Source organism: Punica granatum, chromosome 6, assembly GCF_007655135.1.
Source record: "Punica granatum isolate Tunisia-2019 chromosome 6, ASM765513v2, whole genome shotgun sequence".
NCBI classification, from domain to species: Eukaryota; Viridiplantae; Streptophyta; class Magnoliopsida; order Myrtales; family Lythraceae; genus Punica; species Punica granatum.
In genome coordinates, this window is record NC_045132.1 from 1,578,269 (window position 1) to 1,599,559 (window position 21,291).

The following is a 21,291-nucleotide window of genomic DNA, read 5'->3' on the forward strand; positions in this document are numbered from 1 at the left end:
CATGAGATTAATATCTTGATTGCATTTAAAAATTATTCCTACAACTAGAATTGTGTAGCATAATGGCTGCACACCATCGCCTAATAACCAAGATGTTCTAGATTTAATTTTAAGCGGAAAAAAGAAAAAGAATAGTTATGAAAAAAATCTATTTTATAGGGAAGGGAGAAAAGAGTAGAGGTGAAGGCAATGGACTAACGAAAGAAAAGTCGTCAAAATTTTCGCTGCTGCCAAATTAAATTTGCAATTGGCTTGCCTCGTACCAGCTATAAAATGAATAAGTAGCAAATTAATCAGGAAATCAACTAACGTAAACAATTTACGAATAAATTCATGCTTGCAAGTCTCTAAATCTATATATATATATCGTCCATCCTATATGCGGTGCCTTCTTCTTTGATATGTGGAAATAGAAGGCCTAATTAAAATTGTATAATATATCAAGTATTTATTCAACTGGTTATTTGTCATGTTATCGAGGAACAAATATAGAATCACGACTATTTTAAAGGACAACTCCAATGCCATGAAAAATCAGCGACTATTTGTTCAAATGATAAGAAGTTTACTCTTTTTTAATACCATAGAAGAACTGTAAGCAACAAATTTCTCCATAAATTAATATGCAATATAAATTTTAAATAATAATAATAATAATAATAATAATAACAACGAATAAATATATCAAATATTAGATGTCATAAAAAAATTAATGCCCAATATGGAAATTAAATAACTATTATTATTGCAAATAAATATTTTGATATATCCAATATTAAATATCATAAAAAAATTAGTATACAATATATAAATTAAATAATAAGTGTTCTTGTCAATAAAGGAATAAATATATATCCAAAGAAATATATTAATCGCTTCCCGTTATTTAATAAGGAAATAAATATTCATAATAAATAAATATTCACAATTTTAAGGAAATTGGAAATTACTTGAACTTTGAAAATAAAATTTAAAAGTCTTTGTAAGCTTTATATAAGTTATATCGAGAATATCACATCGAATTCATCTTATTGAAAATTATTCAAACTCATGAAACTCAATACGTGAAATGTGATTGAGAATAAATATCAGTTTAATACTAACTTTAAAAATGTATAGATTTTTTGAATATTATTCTTTCATTAATTAAGCAAAGAATTTTCATTTTTTGGATTTTTTTAGTTTATATTTTTATAAATTAGATTGATTATTGTGATTATGTATATGAAGTATTATCAATGAATTATTTGCTCGAATTCTTCAATTAATACATATAAGGTGGTTTAAAATTTATCATATTGCAATTTATATAGTATAAAATAAATTTTTTATACACTAATATAAATTATAAAATGATAGCAATTAGTGCCTTCATATTTAATTTCTTATAATAAATTTTTCTTTATAAAATCCGTAGAACGCACGGATTTAATAACCGAGTATATTATAATTTGGTAAATATGCCAATAAATTTATATTTTTGGAGATGGTGGTAGAGAGAGAGCAGGAACGAGCTTATAAAATATGAACGGTAAATAAATACGCAATGGAGGAAGTCTTTTTTCTTTAGTATGTACGAGAGGGTCGGGGGTGATCGACGTATTAACTTCCTATAGACTGTAACCTATGGACCTTATTTCCGCAGCAAAATGTTCCATTTGAGTCGATACTTATATTAGGATATGAAAGTCTTTGTTATTACGACCCTCATGAGACTTCGGACCTGCAGTGGGAATTAAGCAAAGAGAATATGAGTAAAGCTGCAGTCATTATCTTCCTCAAAAAATAAAACTTCAATAAAAAAAAATTACATAGAGACGGGTTGAATAAATAAGATTCATGGTATAATTTTGGCTGCTGATTATGATAAATTGGAAAAATATAGATACATTGATTTGATTGAAATTCACTATCAAGAGAAACTTTATTTATATGTTGATCGTATATTTCATTATAGTTCTATGATTCATAGTCTCATGGGTGCTACAGACATAACCTTTTCATTTTTTTTCCTTTAACCTGTAGATAATATTGTGGAAAATATAATTTTTTTCAATTCCGGAGATGAACAATATCCTTAGTGGCCTTGTTGGGTGTTACAGACATAACCTCTTTTTTTTTTTTTTAATCCAGTAGATAATATTGGGGAAAATATAACTTTTGCAATTCCGGAGATGAACAATATCCTTGGCGGCCTTGATGATGAAAACATCCTCCACAAGGTTTATATAGAGGAAAGCCTTATGTGATTGCACCGCAGTTACTGCACCACATGATTATCCCGTTACTGTGAATTCGACTGGATGCTAAATCAACAGAATTGTTAAAAGTTTCGGCTAAAGACAGCTCAATTGTGATCGATGAAGGAGCAATTGATCAAGCAACATGTCAGCTTCCCGAGTAAGGGTCTGCCATTTTGATTTCGACGTGATAAAGGACCGGGCAGCACGAGGAGATTCAAGGGTCCATATATGGGATAACCAGGCCTTAAGACTAAAATGTGGGTGAGCTACGCTTGGGGACTGATGCGAGGATATTAGGATGGGATATTTGGGTGGAGCACGGGTCACATGATTCGATAAAACTATATAAAACCTAACCACCGCTGGGTTTGATCCAGATCGAGTGTTATACTTCGGAGCACAGATAGAGGTTTGATCCAGATCGAGGTTTGATCCACCTCTGGGTGTGAAGGATTCTGGAAAGTTAAGCTAATCTTGATACACGAAGATTTTACGTCTAATTAGTCGGATAAGCATCATCAATTACATATATGCTGTGTCGAGACCCGATCAATAATCTATCATGGACCTCTGTCTTTATGCTTTTAACACCGGAACCTCATCGGCCCAACCTTTCAATGGCAATAGGTTCTCCGCATGATCGCAGACGAAGGCTTTATCATGGGATGGATAGTAGATGGGATAGCCTAGTGTACGTGGAACTTGTTCAGCTAATTTCCGGAACACTTCTTTCGGAGCGTCGTAGGAGAGGAAGGAGGAGTTCGACTTTTGAGGGGTCCATACAAACCATAGTAATTCGTCGCCGCAGAGGCTACCTTGAACTCCCCGTACCGAGGGAAGACCTCCCGTGATGGCAAATCAAATTGTTTCGAGATCGATTGGGAGCCCTTCTCCAAAATCTTCAATTGGATGTGATCTATGAAATCCACTGGACGACTCCGTCTAAGGTGGTCGTTGCCAAACTCTGGTTAATAGACTATAGCTACACGCCCATCCAAGAATTCCACGAGCCTCTGTCTCCTCTCTTACATCCAATGGGGATTGATCGGACGCCGTTGAAGGCAACCAAGTTCCGGGGAGGTGGCCATGATAACTTACTGTCACTGGCAAACCTGTGTCGTATAGGATCCCATCGATGCAGACCTCGCCTCCACAACGAGTAACCTGCTGACCGACCGGATGGTTGTCTTCTATCTCCCTCCATCTCTTACTGCCTGGAACAAACACATGGTGACGCATTTTATTGGAATAGTATCCTCATGCGACTGGAAAGATTTGTGTCGGTTCTCGACAGGATTGAAGTGCAAGAAAGTCCTACATATATGTTCCCTGGTGCTGGGGTTATAGATCTCGACATGGTAATTAAACTCGAGGCAGATGAGGCCCCCAACGGACTGCGGGAAGCAAGGGTGATGCGTGGTCCTAGCCATGTGTCCATGATTCCGTCATTGGCAGGTTCAAGATAGGGTACAAGCAGATTGAACCATGGGCAGTCCTCCCCGAGGCTCGACTTATTGTCGCTGTCCAAAGAGTACATGTTCGGCTGATCAGGAATGGAGGTAAGGTCGAGTAGTCAGATGCAGAACGACACGAAGCATCTGTCGGTTATGATGGATAGCCATGGAGTAGACACGCATTGGAACATACACAAAGATCTCACCGGGAGTCTCGTCAGTATCTCGAACACGATCTCTCTTGGAATGGAGCTGCCAGGCGGACCATCCATTTCTCCCTCCTCATCCATAGCTGTGTTTTGGAAAACGCAAACAAAACATATGTATAATCAGTACTTACATAAATAGTGATATTAATTCTTTTTTTTTTTGGGTGAAATAAACTGTGATCTTGTTTGCTAGTATCTTTTAATTTCTAAAGTTATTAACAAAAAACCTTTTATTATTTTTCTCTAACGTATATCCCTGTATCCAGTCCCAAGCATATTATATTTTTTATATGCAATGTTATACATCAAAATAATGAAACAACATAAATATATGTCAAGTGAATATAGATGTACTTTCTTTTGCTTAGATCTCAGTAACCCCAAGCGTGTACTCATTAGCGGCAATGACCAGCCCGTGGTATATCACCCAATTAGGAAGACGGCGCTGCTGGCTGGTTCTGACTATGGCCCGGTAACCTCCCCATGGATCCTTGCTGCGTGGGAGAAGAACCCTGCTGTGACTGCTTTCCGGATCTTCGTGAAGTTCTTGCCAGCGCTAACGACATCCAATTTATATCTGAAATTTGCGAACATGCATGATTTACTGCCTTGATCAAATTAATGTTCATGCACCAGCACAACTTTGTTCGAATAGTCTAGCTAGCATTCCAGGCATATCAATCACAAGGACAATTTTGGCTTAGTAAGTTGTCTGAACACACTTGGATGTAAAGGGAGCAGAAAAAAACGAATTATACACTACCACAATAGACAAGGTAAGGAGAGTCGGTTAAACTGTGTCGAGGAAAGAACAAACGATCAAAACTGGCATGCGACATATCACCAAGGTAGACCATGTCACATGTCGAAAGACAGAAGCAAGACACACTCCAGAGACTAATGATTTTATTCATTGAGAAACATGTACAATATATAGAGGGGACAATTGCAACCAAACGTATTATATAATATGTCAATACGTGCACAGGATACCCAATCTGCAGAAACGGTATGAGACCAGTGCGATGCAACCAACCACCACCCGAAGCTGAAGCATCTAAACAACATTATCCTGGGCACAGTATTACAGAGGACCGACCTATCGACTCAATTGCAGAGTTAAACTGAAACTCGCATGACCGAGAATAGTCTAGTCTGTCCTACCGAATCAAAGGTCGCTATCCTTGAGAGAAGGAAACGAGAAGCGCCGGAGATGCCCAAAAAAAAAAAAAAGGCCACAATGAACGAAAAGTGACTCAAACTCTTACCCTCGTCTAAGTAGAATTAGACTCCAATGATTGGGATCTAAGCTTACTCAAATACCTGCTTGTTGCGGAAGTATTGAAGGTTGCTAGGGGCAGCAGCCTCCATCACTACTTTCTAGTTGTAAAATCCGGTAATAAAATGATTAATTCATCCGCACACGAGAACTAAATCAAACCAAGGTCTGGTGATTGTATAAACCCAGTCTTCCCCTTTATATAGTAGTATTATGAGAGCTTGGAGGATAGATCCCGTGATCATCAGTGAAATTACGAACGGTGAGAGTAATGAAACTTCTTGACATAAACATAGATCACACAGAAGAGATGATGTTGCGTAAACCGGGTCAATCAAATAAAACATCTACATACACTTGGCCGAACCCCGATGCCATGGCCCATGCTAATCTGGACAAACGAGCACCGGCAAATCCACGCAACGGATAGAGAGGAATCGATTTGATGCTCTTACTTATACTTTGTGTTACACTACTAGAAAACAGTCAATTACGAATGGGAGGATCCATCTATATTCCGTCTCTAACACGGCTTTAGAGACGGATTATAGATGGATTCCTGCCCGTTAGTATAAAGGGCATTCCAAAAGATTATCCGTCTCTAATTCATGTGATTCAATTATTGGTGAATCACTCAAGGAAAAACCTCCTCGTCCGCAAAGTTTCCCTCGCAGGAGGCGCACACTCAACCTCAAGGAGAGAGCTAACCAGGTAGTCAGATATGTCCAAGCAACATGACCATGAGGTTCCTCCACTATTAAGATGAGAACAGTCTTCGTTTTCCCCATCTTGAAAAAAAAAACAAGAAGAAGAAGAAGACCAGATTAATATAGAAGCTTACATCCTTTCTTTTGCATTCCTTTTATTATACAAGGAGGGTAAACATTTGTATATAAAAAGGAATTTATGTGTATATATATATATATATATACAAGTTCTGGTGATAATTAACTATATATCGATCTAATATTATTATTTGTGAAAAATATAAACACCACCACCCATATGTACTATAGTCAGATGTTCCCACAAAATATAAAATCAACGAATATTAAATCTTTGCAGATTTTATATGAGCTAAGGACTGATTCATGTCTTAAAATTTTTGAACAATATTTGTTAAAATTGTTAGAATCAACAAAAGGAAAAAAAAAATCAGTAAAGACAATCATATTAAAGCACACTAGAAAACATCCAACAAAGGGTTTACAATTAAAAAAAGAGAGAAACAAAGAAACACCTCAATTTTTGTTTTCATTAAATGGAATAAAGAGTATAGAGGATTTTGTTGATATGCTTACCTCTCAATGGTCCTTTGAGAAGAGAAAAGATTCATGAAGAGACAAGAGGATGCGGTTCTCAATTTATAGAATAGAAGTTTTTTTCTTTTGATGAATTATAGAATAGAAGTTAGTGTGTAAATATTAATCAATTCTATATCCCATTATAGTTTGATGCTCCGTGTGTATGTGTTTTCTCATGAATTAATGTTACATGATTGAGAATCGCAGCTCCTAGCGTGATTATGATCAAAATTATGTTAGCCAATACTAGTATATATAGAATTATGTGCCGATTTCGAGGAATTTTAAAACATTCTCTTTTGCATATACCTTTACCAACATAATATATAAGGCAATATCGATTAAAATATCACTCGTTTAATTGCTTCCTACACTTAACGGCTTATTTGTCACAAGAACAATATCCTTTGTCAAGTTTCTCTGATTTAATTCGATAATAAATTTGAAGATATTATTGGTGTTGTTCTTTCCTTATATCACATAAATCTCAGCAGTTGATATTTGTCTTTTTTAGCATTAAAACAATATTGTGACAATTCATGAAAATTTCCGAGTTTTACTTATAAACTTTTCTTCGGCGAAGAATTAGTCGGTTGTTTTCATACTCATTCTAGATTACATATATTATTGAATAATTGAAGTTCAAATAATTTCAATTTTTTGCATTGAACATATACTTAGCTTGAGTAAGAGAGAACAATGGCGGTTTTTCCTTCCCATGATTATTTGGAAAGTTTCATATAAAAGTTTTTTACACTTATCAAAAATTTGTTTCTAAAAGTATATATATATATATTAAGAATTTACTCTATTTGTGATTTCTTTTTCGATTACATACTCTCTTGATGAAATTACATTTTCTATTTATGGTGATTTACTCAATATTAGTGATCATTTTGGTAAGTGATGATTGAAAACGATCAGCTTTAGTTATTTTATTTGTTAAGTTGCATCAATTTATGCTATAGTGGCCTCGAATTGAAATATAATTATTTTTAGTTAATTTCTACTAAACAATTGCGTTTTATAATATGCAAGTGATCAGTCATCAGAGGACTCATTTTGAAATAATGGGCCCCCATATAACCAAAAAAAAAAAAGAAGGACTCACTTTGAAATACTGCCAGAAATTAATCATGCAATTATTTATTATGAATTACTCGATATAAAATTGGAAAATTCATAGCTTGGTAGTAAATTTTAAGGTAGCCAATCCAAAAAAGAAGGAAGAAAGTATTAGCAGAGACAATATTCTCGCTTGTTTATTTCAGCAATGAAGATTACATATATACAAGACCATTCCCATGCTAAAGAGGAAACTAGAAAACTAATTCTAGGAAGTATCGAAGGATACCTAAACTAGAGAGATTACAACGATAAATATATTACAATGTGTATCACAAGACATTATCGTAGAAGATTTAGCATATCCCGAATATATCTCGTAATACTCCCCCTCAAGTTGGAGCATGAGATTGTCAAATGCCCAACTTGCCAAGAAGAAAAGTAAACCGATCTCGCCCCAATGCCTTTGTGAATATATTTGCAAGTTGTAATTTGGTTGAAATATGTGCAGTAGCAATGATTCGAGACCGGATGTGTTCACGAATGAAGTGGCAATCGATCTCTATATGTTTGGTCCTCTCATGAAACACGGGATTAGCTGCAATGTGTAATGCAGCTTGATTGTCACAAAATAGACACGTAGGATAGTTAATCTGAACTCCAAGTGAGCTCAACAAACTTCGTAGCCAAAGTATCTCACTCACTGTGGCAGCCATAGCTCTATACTCAACATCTGCAGATGAGCGAGACACTGTAGTTTGTTTCTTGGTTTTCCAGGAAACTAGAGAACCCCCAAGTATAATGAAATATCCTGTAACTGATCTTCTTGTCATAGGACATCCCGCCCAATCCGAATCACAATAGGCTATGAGATCCAGTGAGTTGGGCTGAATGGAAATTCCTTGCCCTGGAGACTGCTTTAAATAGCGTATAACTCTCATGGCTACATCCCAATGAGATTGACGTGGATCTGCATGAATTGTGCTAATACGTGCACCGAGTAACTCAAATCGGGTCTGGTTATAGTCAGATAAATTAGCCGACCAATTAGACATCTATATCTGCTCACATCTTCGAGACGGGGACCTGAATCAATAGTGAGCCCATGATTTTGCTCCATAGGGACATAAGAAGGCCGAGATCCCAGCATACCACACTCGGTAAGAATGTCAAGTGCATATTTCCTCTAACTTAAAAAGAGACCTGAATCAGTACGACTCGCCTCAATTCCCAAGAAATACTTCGGTGGACCAAGGTCCTTAATTCGGAAGCACTGATGAAGGTACCTCTTAAACGAGGCACAGTGTGCAGGGCTGTTATCAACCACTATAAGATCATCCACATAAACAAGAACTTCCATAAAAACTTCTCCTCTTGAAAAAATAAATAGTGAGTGATTAGCATCAGATTGATGAAATTTGTATCCTCGCAAGGCATCAGCAAATTTAGAATACCAGTTGCGTGAAGTTTGTCGAAGACCATAAAGAGACTTTCAGAGATGACAGACCATTCCTTCTCTTCATGAAAAGAAACCTGGTGGCAATCTCATTTATACTTCTTCATCCAAATTTCCATGTAGAAAAGCATTTTGCTCGTCCATCTAATGCATTTCCCATCCCTTTGCTACCGCTACTGCTACAGTTAACAAACATCTCACAGTAACCAATTTTGTTACGGGAGCAAAGGTCTCGTGAAAATCAATACCTTCCACCTGAGTAAATCCTTTGGCAACCAAACGTGCCTTATAATGCTCTACACTCCCATCTGCTCGTCGTTTTATTTTGAAAACCCACTTGCAGTCTATGGGTCTCTTGCCATATGGTAAATTCTGCAATGTCCACGTCTGGTTCAATTCCAAAGCTCATATCTCCTCCGCCATTGCATTTCTCCATCGAGAATCACGAACGACCTCCCGATATGTCTTTGGTTCGATATGCAAATTAATGGCAACCAAATAAGATAAATCAAAATCATGAGAACTTGTACGAGCCAGATATGTTTCAATAGGATACGGCGTACCTGATGATTTCAATGGAATTGGTGAGCAAAGGGGGTAATGGGTGGCAACATGAGTGACAAATTCCTTATTTTCATGATCCACAAAATCCTTGAGGTGCCTTGGCGCTAAAATTTCTCTTCCCGAATATCGCGAAATCACGGCAATATGAACTCTTGCATTTTGTTCTCCCATATTGCTTCAGATAATTTCAATTTGTCGAGCCGAATCTGTCTGTATTCGAACTAGGCTGGTTGAGCTGAGCGAGTTCGATTCTCTAGGGTCGCTCGACTGCGAGCTAAACATTGTTCCTTGGGTCATTTGTTCAGCCAACCCACAGGGCCTAACTAGTTGTGGACTTCCTTCTCCTCGTTCGACCCACTGGGCCTGCTCTTCTGATGTCAGCCTAGAAATATCCAATTCGGCCATTTTATCTCCCACCCGTATCCCTTCTCCATCATCCCAGAATTCACCTAACTCCCCCTCTCCTTCATTATTCTCTCCAGCCCCTATTTGAAAAAATAATGGATTTCTCGCGTTCATCTTAGGGCGACCAATCCTTTCGAAAGGAAATTCACTTTCACGGAACTGCACATCTCTTGAAACGAAAAACTCTTCTTTCTCCAAATCGAACATCCACTGTCCTTTCTTCCCATGAGGATATCCTACAAACATACACCTCCAAGATCTCTCCGCAAGTTTATCTTTGTCACGTGACCGATGATGTGCATAACATAGAGAGCCAAATACTCGTAGATTCGAGTAATTTGGCTTTTTTTGAAAAAGAATTTCATAAGGACTCTTGCCCCTCAGTACTTGCAACACTCTCTCCCCATAAATGTGTTGGAAGAGATGCCTGAAACAGTAATGCACGAGCAATGTTAAGAATATGTCTATGTTTCCTTTCGACTCTTTCATTTTGCTGCGGCGTGTCTGTACAGGACGTCTGATGTATAATCCCATTTTGAAAGAAGAAATCTTGCAGTTCTCGAGATAGGAACGCTAGACCATTATCACTTTGAACTACTTTAATAGTTGTCCCAAATTGATTTTTGACAAAGTTGCAGAATCCCATCAAACTCTCCCTTACTTTTGACTTATCCTTCAACAAATATAACCACAATGCCCGACTGTGATCATCCATAATAGTAAAAAAATAACTAACTCCAGATATACTTTTCTCCCTATAGAGACCCCCATAACTCACAATGCACAAGATGAAAAGGAGCTGAAGCTTTATTCACCCTCAAATTGAATTTTGCACAAGTTTGTTTAGCTCGAAAGCATACATCACAACTCTTATTCTTCAAGCAAGTAGAATCAAAGTTAATTTCCTTTATTGCAATACCACCTGACGGATGCCCAAGACGCTTGTGCCAAATATCTCCCGAGCTAATTCCCAATGCCTGACAAGCAAGTGCCGAGGATGCCACCCATCGTAAGTAGTATACCCCCCTTTGTAGCTCACCCAGTCCAACTGTCCTCTTCGATACGCGGTCCTATATAAGACATATTTCAGGTAGAAAGGTCACAAGATAGTTCATATTCTTGCTTAGTTGACCAACGGAAATTAAGTTGCAATTAAATTCCGGTACAAATAAAACATCCTGCAAGATAAACGAATCTCCAAGTCGAGCAGTCCCCGTACTCGTTGCTCAAGTGGAATTCCTGTTAGGGATATAGATAGAGAGTTTATCATCAATCATCCTCAAATTACTCAAATTATTTTCGCATCCTGTCATGTACATTGAGGCACCGGTGTCAATTATCCATTCTCCTTTCTCGACAAGAATGAAATTATCATTACCGACAAGTGGCTCGTTCCGTCCCTCGTGAGCTGCAACCATATTCAGTAGTGTCTCATATTGGGTGCTGGACAAGCCTGATAGTGGGCCACCCATATTGCTTGATGCTTTCCCTTCATGAACAGCATTTGCTACTGCCGAGTATCCTCCATTCCATGACCTGGACTGTCCCGAGAGACCACTTCTTTTACTACCAGGTGCCATGGGCTCGTGTGTAGAGTTAGCTGCTGACATTCGACCTCCACTCCACTGCCCCAAACTCCGTCCAGCTCCCTTCCACTGAACCTGCGTTATCTGCCTTCCCTGATTTTCGAATTTCTTCTCTTTCCCTCTGTTACTTCCATCTGCGGGTGGACCATGGAGAGCCCATCATGAGCTCTTTACATGTCTTGGCCGTCCACAGTGATCACAAATTAGTTTTCCTTCGGAAGTCCATCTTTGCCCTTGTCGATTCTCACTCACGCTCCTGACTACGAAGGCGCCTAGTTCGGTTCCTCCTTTAGGTGCGCGAGCTGCATCTCTAGACCGTGCCACAACGTGCTGGTTTTCTTCCTCCGGAATCATCCGATAAACCCTGCTTATTGTTGGCAAAGGCTCAATCCTTAGTATGTTGGATTGCACGCCTCGAAACTCATCATCCAATCCCATCAAAAATTGATAAATCTTCTCCTTTTCCCTTTGAGTAGCATATCGAGCTGCTGTGTGATGAACACTCCGGTGACTCAAGGTAATTCTCAAGCTCGTCCCACAGTGTTTTGATGCCCGAGTAATATCTTTGGACAGTCCTACCCCCTTGCCTGTACAGACTGATGTTCGTCTTCAACTAGTAAATTCTTGATTTGTTCCCTTGAGAGTATCTCTCCTTGAGATCATCCTTTTTGGCTTCGATTGCATAGGCCACACTTGATTGGAGTTCCTTCTCTAACCCATTAAATATCCAGGCCAGTACGAGGGAGTTGCACATCTCTCGGTTTCCCAAATTAGGGTCCCCACAGGTGGCTTTGATACCTAGCTTTCCCTTCGCCGTGAGTGCAATCTTCATTGCCCTCAACCATGTCAGATAGTTCTCTCCGTTTAAGAGACAGGAGGTAATTTGTACTCTTGTTGAATCCGATGTACTGATCCTAAATGTGGCCGAAGCCTGCATCACTTTCCTAGAATTCTCACCCTTGTCTTCCTTCCTCGCCATCCTTCCTCAAACCAATCCCATGTCTCAGAGGTTTCGGTTGAAACCTTGCTCCAATACCATATTAGCAGAGACAATAATCTCACTTGTTTATTTCAGCAATGAAGATTACATATATACAAGACTATTCCCATGCTAAAGAGGAAACTAGAAAACTAAATCTAGGAAGTATCGAAGGATACCTAAACTAGAGATATTACAATGATAAATATATTACAATGTGTATCACAAGACATTATGGTAGAAGATTTAGCATATCCCGAATATATCTCGTAATAGAAAGTAAATGCATGTATGTGTTTCTCTTCTTCCTCCGATAATAGCTCATCATCTTTTTCTCCAACGAGTTCGTCCATCATCGTCCACTGTCCTTGCGGTCCGCCATATTGTCCAACAAGACTATCTCAATCTTGAAAAAAATAAATAAATAAATTTCTATGATCCAACCGGGAGAATACCGTACCCAAACAGGACCGCTGTCGTCTCAGATTTACCATGCCACTGTTTGCACGCGGCAATAAGATCCTTCTTAATCTCAACTGGAAATAAAAACCATAAAGTGCGTTTATTTGGTCAGTCTCACAAACTTATGTCGTAACCTCAATATATCCTTTGACGTCTAAGCACTGTTTTCATGTCTTTTGATCTGGTTAAGGAGGTTCTATTGGGCTCAGGATCATAGCTCATGGCACGCATCTCCAAACCAAAGCATACCGACTTCATCCGAGTCCGTGTCTCCCTCGTTTCGGACTCCATTTAACTTATTTTCTCGTTCAAGCTAAAGTTTCTGTAACCCGAAAAAAGATTTTAAGCTTTATACAGAGGCCGCCGCGATCAGTAGATAAAGAAACTCGCCGAATTCCGCGCTCAGCAAAATTCTGTCAAATGCCATCAATCGGGATTTCATAACTGTCTCCCCGGTGCCTGTTCAACAAATCTTAGAGTATACTTTCCAATACAAATCACTAAAGAATCATTATCGACTAATATCAACAACTTCACTATCCACAGATCTAACTAATCAGGAAAGTATCTTTCTAATTTAAACCGAAACGTCGTGATTTTTCACGTAACTTATCCTTTTCATAATCCGAACGTAATAACTTATTCCTTTCCCGACATACAAGATGCACATCAAGTAAGCAAAGCACTAGCAGCAGCAGCAGCAGCAGTACTTCCCCATGTTTAAGTTACTTACACAGTAATTCGATTCTGATCGACCGAAACCCGAACAACAAGAAACTATCAGAATTCGAACATCTTTTCCGGCCCGATATCGATGATTCTGATTCCACGGGGTGCGAGTTTCATATATATATATATATATATATAATATATTACCACCAAGAGCCGTAGACGACGTTGGAGCAGGTGCTCTTGATCCACCGGAAGCTCTTCTTGATGGATCCCTTCATCTTCCCTTCGACGGCGTAGACCTTGTAGCTGGCGACCCTCTTCTTCCTCTGCAGCTCCGCGTCGGTGAAGCTCCAGCTCCTCGACGCCGACGACGCGGGCCCCGCCCCTCCACCATTCTTGACCTTAGCGTTGCTGTTCTTACCCGCCTCCTTGGAGTGGGTAGTGTTGCTGTTCATCTCCAGCTGAGGCTTGCCGTAGGCGTGGCTGGCGCTGTAACACCTCAGATCTTGCATGCTGGTGGGCTGCGGCGGGCCGCCATAGGAGCCGGAGCCGTAGCTGTAGCTGTAAACCTCTGCGTTCTTGCAGGACTTGGATCTGAAATTCTCCATTAGTTCCTTCTTCTTCTTCTTCTTCTTCTTCTTCTTTGCTCCTCCTTTGGGGTTGACTGGGAATGACGATCAGATCGCAGTGGGGGCTTTGTGGGGATCTGAAATCAATCAATGTGGGTGGGGGCGGGGGCGGGGGGTGGGGAAGGAGATGAGATGGATTGAGTTTATTGGGGGCTGTGGTGGAAGGAGGAAGGAGCAGACTGGGAGTGATTTGGGGGGATTTTGTTTCGCGTTTGTCTGTGGTTAGTTGCTCGAGTTCATCATCATCATTTAATTAAGAGCAAATTCACCAACATGGATTTGTGTCCGCGTTTATTTTCTTTAAATAAAATCTCGAAATTTGAATTTATGAATACATAAAATTCACGTTATGAGAGTTTTACTCCTTAGTAGATTATTTCAACTCGAACGGGATTAGTCGAAATTAATTGAACTTTCGAATACCAGAATGCAGACTTAAAAACTAATAGCAAATTTGACCCTCATTAATTATTTCCTTTCCGGGTAAACACGAGATATCATTTGCCTATTGATTGAAAAAATAGTTCAGATTTGGGTGTCGAACTGTCTCGATCACGAGATGGTGAGCTTCAAACTCCTATACTGCAAGAAAATTCTGCCTACCAAAATTTAGTTTGTCACTAAGTCAAGTTCTCGTTTTTTTTTTTTAATTTATTCATACATTACTTGGAGTCTTGGTTGTTTTTCTTTTTTTCTAAATTTTCATTTCTTTTTTGTATTTTTCAATTTTAACTATTAAAAGAATTCTTCTTCTTTTTCTTTTTTTTTTTCTAGTGTTCATATTCATCCTACCTACATAATGGCGTTTCTTGCATACAAGACACGCAAGCCGTTTAACACAAGATCTATTTAATATGATGAAAGGAGAATCAATGGGAACACAATATAGCATTAAAAAAAAGAATGAAATCGCCCATTCATGTTAATTAATTCTATCATATATTGACTGTTTTTTTTTTAAGAGAAGTATTATTCAGTCAGGGTAATACTGAATAAATTTGGATATTCATAAAATTGAGCGCAGCCATGAGAAAACCATACGAACATTAAGCGCATGTACATGTGTTTATTGTTTTGCGTTTTGAGTAGGAATTTTAATGTGAAGTCAGTCAAGTAATTCAAAATGATCCAATAATTGAGCAAAAGAAGAGAGAAAATATCTAAGCAAAGAATGTGAAGAAAATGACTCTTTTTTTTTTTTCTGTCCATGATGTCCGACGCCGTAGCAACCGACTAGTCCATCGAGCGGTGTATTGTACGGCCTGAGGCCCGCCAATTAAATTTTAGATGCCGACCCCTGAGAAAATCGAATCCTGAACATGACTTACTGCTTGTTGTCAGCTTACCAGCAGGTCCAACTCCTCGTTGGTGCGAAGAAAATGACTTTGGGATGAGGAAGGAGCTGATGAGATGGCTTTGAACACATGAGATGGGTCATAGATGGACAGGCGTGGCCATGGACAACTTCTGGAATGATATGGTCAAAAGTGTGACTATTTTGGATAATACTCTTTTCTTTTTCTTAAGAAAATGACTTGTTTTCAATGCCGTTTTGCCTTTCCATTTAAGTTTGCTAACGGTGAGAAAGAAATTGGACGTTTTCGTCATTGGTGAAATAAAGTGAATGTTGTATACGTAAATAGAAGTGTGATGTGACCCCCAAGACGCTGTCTCCTTGGACTCTTTTTGATCAAATTCGTGATGCATTACAGTTGAGAGGACCTCTCTTTATCGTGTAGTTCCGAAAATCGAATGAGCGAGCGTTATAACTTGTTCTTTGTGATTTCAAAATAATGGCCATGAGAAAAGAAGTAAATTTTTGTTGTTGTTATAATTGACTTCAATTTTTAGTAGTAGTGAAATCGTACTGCGATACCCTAACGGTTCACCTTATGTTTAAGTAAGCATCGGACGATTGATGTACATGCAATCTCAATTGAGTTTTAGGTCTCATAATATGATATATCTTCTTCCACATGTGTCATGGGTCAGCAAACCGATCCGAGGCATTCGACCGAGCGTCCATGTTCCCTTGACATGGATTTTTTTGTATAATCAGTTATCAAAACTTATGATTTTAGTCTAAATCTGAATTAATTTTTAAACCATATGAGAAAAGGACCACCCTGCCTCCCTCTTATGTTGCCCCTTTTTTACCAAAAATCGTACTTAAGGGCCCGTTTGGTTCATCTAAAGCTTTTCTGAAGTCAAAATTGGAATGCTCCGCTCCGATTGATTCAGCTTTGATAACACGAATATCCTTACCCTCCCTCCATCTAAACCTTTTTATCCAAATTCTGTTTCCGTTTCCGTTTCCATTTCCCAACCCTGAACCAAACGAGAAGAGATTCATACAGAATATCCATACGCGAAGTCGGATCAACCGACTCTTAGTCGCTCGGGATGGAAGACGACACCGAAAAAGTCAAACCAACCCGCGTCACAGTTATGATACTTCGACTGCATAAAGTCGAGAATGGATCAAGGCCTTAAATTTCAGGGCGTGGAATGGGTCAGTCAGTCCCCAAATTAAACTACATACATAGCATTAAATAGGTTGTTTCTACATTGGGATTTTTACAATTTTCACTGGAAGAATGATTTGCTGCGATCACTACGACTTTGACAATTTGTGGGGTCCAAACCAAAGAAATAGCCGCATGGATAGTTGGCCCAATGATTTCTATGAAATAAACGGAATTTCCATCCTTTTGGCCAAAATTTTCATCAGGGTAAGTGAAATTACGAATATAAATGGTAAGTGGTGTTTACGACCGACCAAATCGAATCTCGAAACTCTTGATTCCAAATCCGTGTATTACTCCCCTGACCCATAACCACACATAAGGGCTTGAGGGAAATGGAGGGGAGGAGAGGGAAAGTCAAATAAAATTTTCAGAAAACTCTCATACATCTTTCCCCTCCGCGCCTTTGTCTTTTCCCTCCGTTTCCTTCCATCCAACCTAAATGGAGAGTAAATGTGGGCCTTCTAGGTAGGTCCAAATCACAAAATTCTACCCAAAATTGGCCCACATTCTGGCTGAAAGTCCTGCTGTGCTGCACTGTCTCCTCCATCTCCACTGCACAGCAATCCTCGAGGTGAAGAGCAGGAGCAGTCTCCGTAGCTCTACCAGGACAGGGAGATGTTGACGGTGCAGGGGAAGCGCAGACCGTGAGCGGCAAGACTGGGCCATCAACGAGGTCAAGAGGCCGAGATATCAGGATAAACAAGCATTGCTTTTGTCGACTCGGTATGAACGCATATAGACTCGTTATTCTAACAATTATGGTGACAGGGAGTCGATTCACGATTTCACTCAGTCCATGGAAGAATTGAATTTATCCCAAATTGACTTACTACTGCTTTTAAATACATGCGTCTCTATGCCAGAAAACTTGAGTTCGACAAACATTGTGTTCCTAAATAAGAACACAACCACCGAGCCTTCAGTGCACATTTTGTCGTAAACGTGACATTTCCACCTTACCAAGGTCCTCCGTGGGGTCAGACAGGTCTTGACAGCATGACTCTCAGGATGCAACGGTGCCAACTCAAACCCAGGAACACCCAAGGCCACCCCAAACCCGGCCAATTATAGAGACAGCCCAACCCAGTTGATATATATCAAGGTGATTGATTAAGTCGGGCAGCAGTTTCAAAGCCAGGGCGTTGACAAATCACCATATTATAACAGAAGCATAACCAAAGAAAAATGCTCTCGGCGGTCTCAGACTATAAACTAATCTCATCCATATAATAAGGAGCCAGACTACTATCTTGAGATAAATAGCCAACGCTTAGAAAAGCACAATCTCAGGGTGTATCAATACAAAACCCTTCCAGCAACAAAACTTGGAAACATATTGCATTTGCAGCAGTAGGATCCCCATATAATCAAATGGTCAAGAATGTCCAGAGAAGTCGGCAACTTAAAAAAGAAAGAAAAAAGACACGCTACTTAGCTTTTGAAAAAGAGAAACAGAGAGATGATGCCCATTAAAAACCAACACTTCGGAGAAGGTAAAGCTCCCCCTTACCTTAATTTAAAGACATGACCTCTTCACAGCAGATCAGCGACGTTCGAGGGCAGCTCCTCGATGACCACGTTGTAGAACCTCTGAATGTCAAACAGCATCCTCTCGTCATCTCTAGTCACAAAATTGATCGCCACACCCTTTCTTCCAAAACGCCCACTTCGTCCAATACGATGGAGGTAATTCTCAGGTTGAGTCGGCAGATCATAGTTTATGACCAGCGACACCTGCTGCACATCAATACCACGGGCAAGCAGATCGGTGGTGATCAGAACCCTGGAAGACCCAGAGCGGAACTCACGCATGATGATGTCACGTGTGTTCTGGTCCATGTCTCCATGAGTAGCAGAGACAGTGTGGTCTCGGCTCCTCATCTTGTCAGTTAGCCAGTCAACCTTGCGCCTGGTGTTGACGAATATGACACTCTGGGTAATCGCCAGAGTCTCGTAAAGATCACAGAGAGTCTCCAGCTTCCACTCCTCCTTCTCGACATTGACATAGAACTGCTTGATACCCTCAAGGGTGAGCTCATCACGCTTCACCAAAATCCTCACAGGCTTATTCATGAACTTCCTAGTGATTTCGAGGGCCTCAGGGGGCATAGTGGCAGAGAAAACCCCCACCTGAATCTTTGATGGCAGGAGCTGGAAAATGTCGTAGATCTGCAGAAAAAGAAAAAAGGCATTGCCCAAACAATGTGTATCAGGCCGTGTAAATTATATAATGTGTATCAGGGCGCGTATAATAATAACAATAATAATAGATATACCACAGTAAAGAACAAGGAATTAGACAAATTTTGAATTCAGAAAAGAAGAAAACAGACCTGATCTTTGAACCCTCTAGAAAGCATTTCATCAGCCTCATCAAGTACAAACATTCTGATGTAATCAGGCCGAAGAGATTGCCTCCTCAACATGTCAAAGACACGACCAGGAGTTCCGACAACCACATGCACACCACTCTGAAGGATGCGCTGATCCTCACGCACACTGGTTCCACCAACACAAGCATGGACCTTAACGCCAAGGTAATCTCCAAGAGCCCGCATGACCTTCTCAATCTGCTGGGCCAGCTCCCTGGTGGGTGCCAAAACCAAAGCCTGGCACTGGACAAGTCCATAGTCGAGCTGCTGAAGAATGCCAGAGCAGAAAGTAGCTGTTTTCCCAGTTCCAGACTGAGCCTGTTGGATCACATCGAGACCCTTGCAGAAGGGAACAATACCCCTCTGCTGAATCGCAGAAGGCTTCTCAAACCCTGTAATATTATTCAGATAATATTATTCAATGGGTCCTGCTTCCCATGCAAATAACCAATTAATTAATTAATTAAACCACTAAGACAATTTGTAAATATACAGTAGAAGGCTAAAGATGGCAAGAGACAGCATAGACATACCATAAGCATAGATTCCCCTCAAAAGGTTCTCCTGGAGTCCCATTGAATCAAAACTCTCATAAACCTCATCATAGGAGGTGAAGAAATCTTGCCCTTCAGTGGACACCCTGCCATAATGTCAAACCTAAAATAGTTATACCACTAAGTCCACCTCCAAAGAATCACAGTGCTTCGACTGAAGAATACACGACTTACAATTCAGTCATTTTAGCATCATACTGACGTGGGTCAAATTGAGAGCCTTCAGGAGCCACACCTGCCATGCTGCATAACAAACCATCCGACATCAATAGGGATTCACACCAGGTAAGCAGGGAATATAACTAAGATACAGTCATAACAGGGAAAAAAGACAAGTGGCAAGATTTCAACTTTAAAGGCCACTTCGAAATGTTAGGCTAGTAAAAATGTAACAGAAAAGCCAAACTTGCAACCCATAAAGATAGGAATAACAAGCATTATCTTCTGTCTCAGTTTTCCTGGGGAGGAGATTCAGAAAGGCAGCTGGTTATCTGGTATCTGAATTTGAGCACCAGAAACCACTTTGCCAACTCCCCAGAGTCCAAAGGGGCTTAACGTTCAAAATATTGGCGCAACAACAAATTTCGCATTAAACGGAACTCAGTAGTCCCAGAAAGTCGGAGGAAGCCACCAAACAAGGATGAGTGCCTCATATATCATAATACTGGCAATCAGATAATGTTACAGAGAGAACTACTTGAACTTGGCATAGAAAGGTGTTGATTTGCAGGGTGATTCGGTACTGGGTCGCAATCGATTCATTCATATTCTCAGCAAAGGCAACGGTTAGATGTCTCAATCGAATCCCTGACCGAGACCCATAAAGCCAAAGATCGGATACTTTTACAGCGACCAAAAAGGCCCAACTTCACGACCAGAAACGACGACGCAAACTCTCCTCGAGCCAGCAACTTCCACAGGAATCAGGCAGATCATGTACAGATCCACACAAAAATCCGACAAAACCAGATTCATGAACGACATCATCTATCAGATAACGAACGCGAAATTCAATAAACCGGCAATCAGTCAGCAAAATCAGCAGTCCAAAGGGCCCAAAAAAAAAAAACACGGACGTCAATCCATTTCCAGCCATAATCATAGACACGGAAACAAAGAGGCGATAGAGGTAGAGGGAACAACCTGTTGATTGAGGATGATTTGTGATGATCGAGGAACGAGAGAGGGGAAGAGGCGCTGATCTGCGAGGATCGACAGGGCGGGGAGCTTGGCGAGCTAGGGTTTTCTCAGACTCCTCGGATCTGCGCCGTGGAGTACGAACGAGAGATAGAGAGAGAGAGAGAGCGTCTGCGAGAGTGTGTCGTTTGAGATATATACTTCCCCTAAGGGAAGCGACGGGGTTAGGTTTTTGTAGAGACTGCTTGTCGCCCTCTTCCCTCCCCCAAACATGAATTTCCAACTCTGCCCTTAATCAATCTCATAATCCCCTTACTTTCCCCCCTTTCTTCCCTGTTTTCTTATTTTTCTTATTCTTATTGAAATAGTTTTTTTTCTTTTTCTTTTTCTTTT

General features: G+C 39.8%; 3 protein-coding genes and 1 non-coding gene across 5 annotated transcripts; all 4 read right to left on the reverse strand.

Moving 5' to 3' along the window:
- Positions 1 to 2,680: 2,680 nt before the first annotated feature.
- Positions 2,681 to 5,956, reverse strand: LOC116210248. Of its 2 annotated transcripts, XR_004157434.1 has the most exons (4): positions 5,541 to 5,956; positions 4,261 to 4,483; positions 3,904 to 3,989; positions 2,681 to 3,786 (listed from the first exon to the last, which is right to left on the reverse strand). XR_004157434.1 is itself a non-coding variant. In XM_031544101.1 (2 exons), the coding sequence occupies exons 1-2, from the start codon at positions 3,985 to 3,987 to the stop codon at positions 3,484 to 3,486; spliced, it is 387 nt and encodes a 128-aa protein (XP_031399961.1). In that variant the 5' UTR covers positions 3,988 to 4,248; the 3' UTR covers positions 2,681 to 3,483. The 2 variants fall into 2 exon arrangements, 1 of the variants encoding a protein (XP_031399961.1); XM_031544101.1 differs by lacking the exons at positions 4,261 to 4,483; positions 5,541 to 5,956 and having other exon boundaries at positions 3,904 to 4,248.
- A 6,715-nt stretch (positions 5,957 to 12,671) lies between these two features.
- On the reverse strand, positions 12,672 to 14,540 carry LOC116210245. Its single transcript, XM_031544098.1, has one exon. It carries the CDS (start codon positions 14,284 to 14,286, stop codon positions 13,879 to 13,881), a length of 408 nt encoding a protein of 135 aa, XP_031399958.1. The 5' UTR covers positions 14,287 to 14,540; the 3' UTR covers positions 12,672 to 13,878.
- Positions 14,541 to 18,035: 3,495 nt separating this feature from the next.
- Positions 18,036 to 21,102, reverse strand: LOC116210215 (eukaryotic initiation factor 4A-11). The gene is made up of 5 exons (XM_031544059.1): positions 20,905 to 21,102; positions 19,936 to 20,004; positions 19,741 to 19,847; positions 19,169 to 19,599; positions 18,036 to 19,004 (listed from the first exon to the last, which is right to left on the reverse strand). Exons 2-5 carry the CDS (start codon positions 20,001 to 20,003, stop codon positions 18,369 to 18,371), a joined length of 1,242 nt encoding a protein of 413 aa, XP_031399919.1. The 5' UTR covers position 20,004; positions 20,905 to 21,102; the 3' UTR covers positions 18,036 to 18,368.
- LOC116212564 lies at positions 20,146 to 20,260 on the reverse strand. Its single transcript, XR_004157876.1, has one exon. It is a non-coding gene; the product is annotated as a small nucleolar RNA snoR98 (small nucleolar RNA).
- Positions 21,103 to 21,291: the final 189 nt, after the last annotated feature.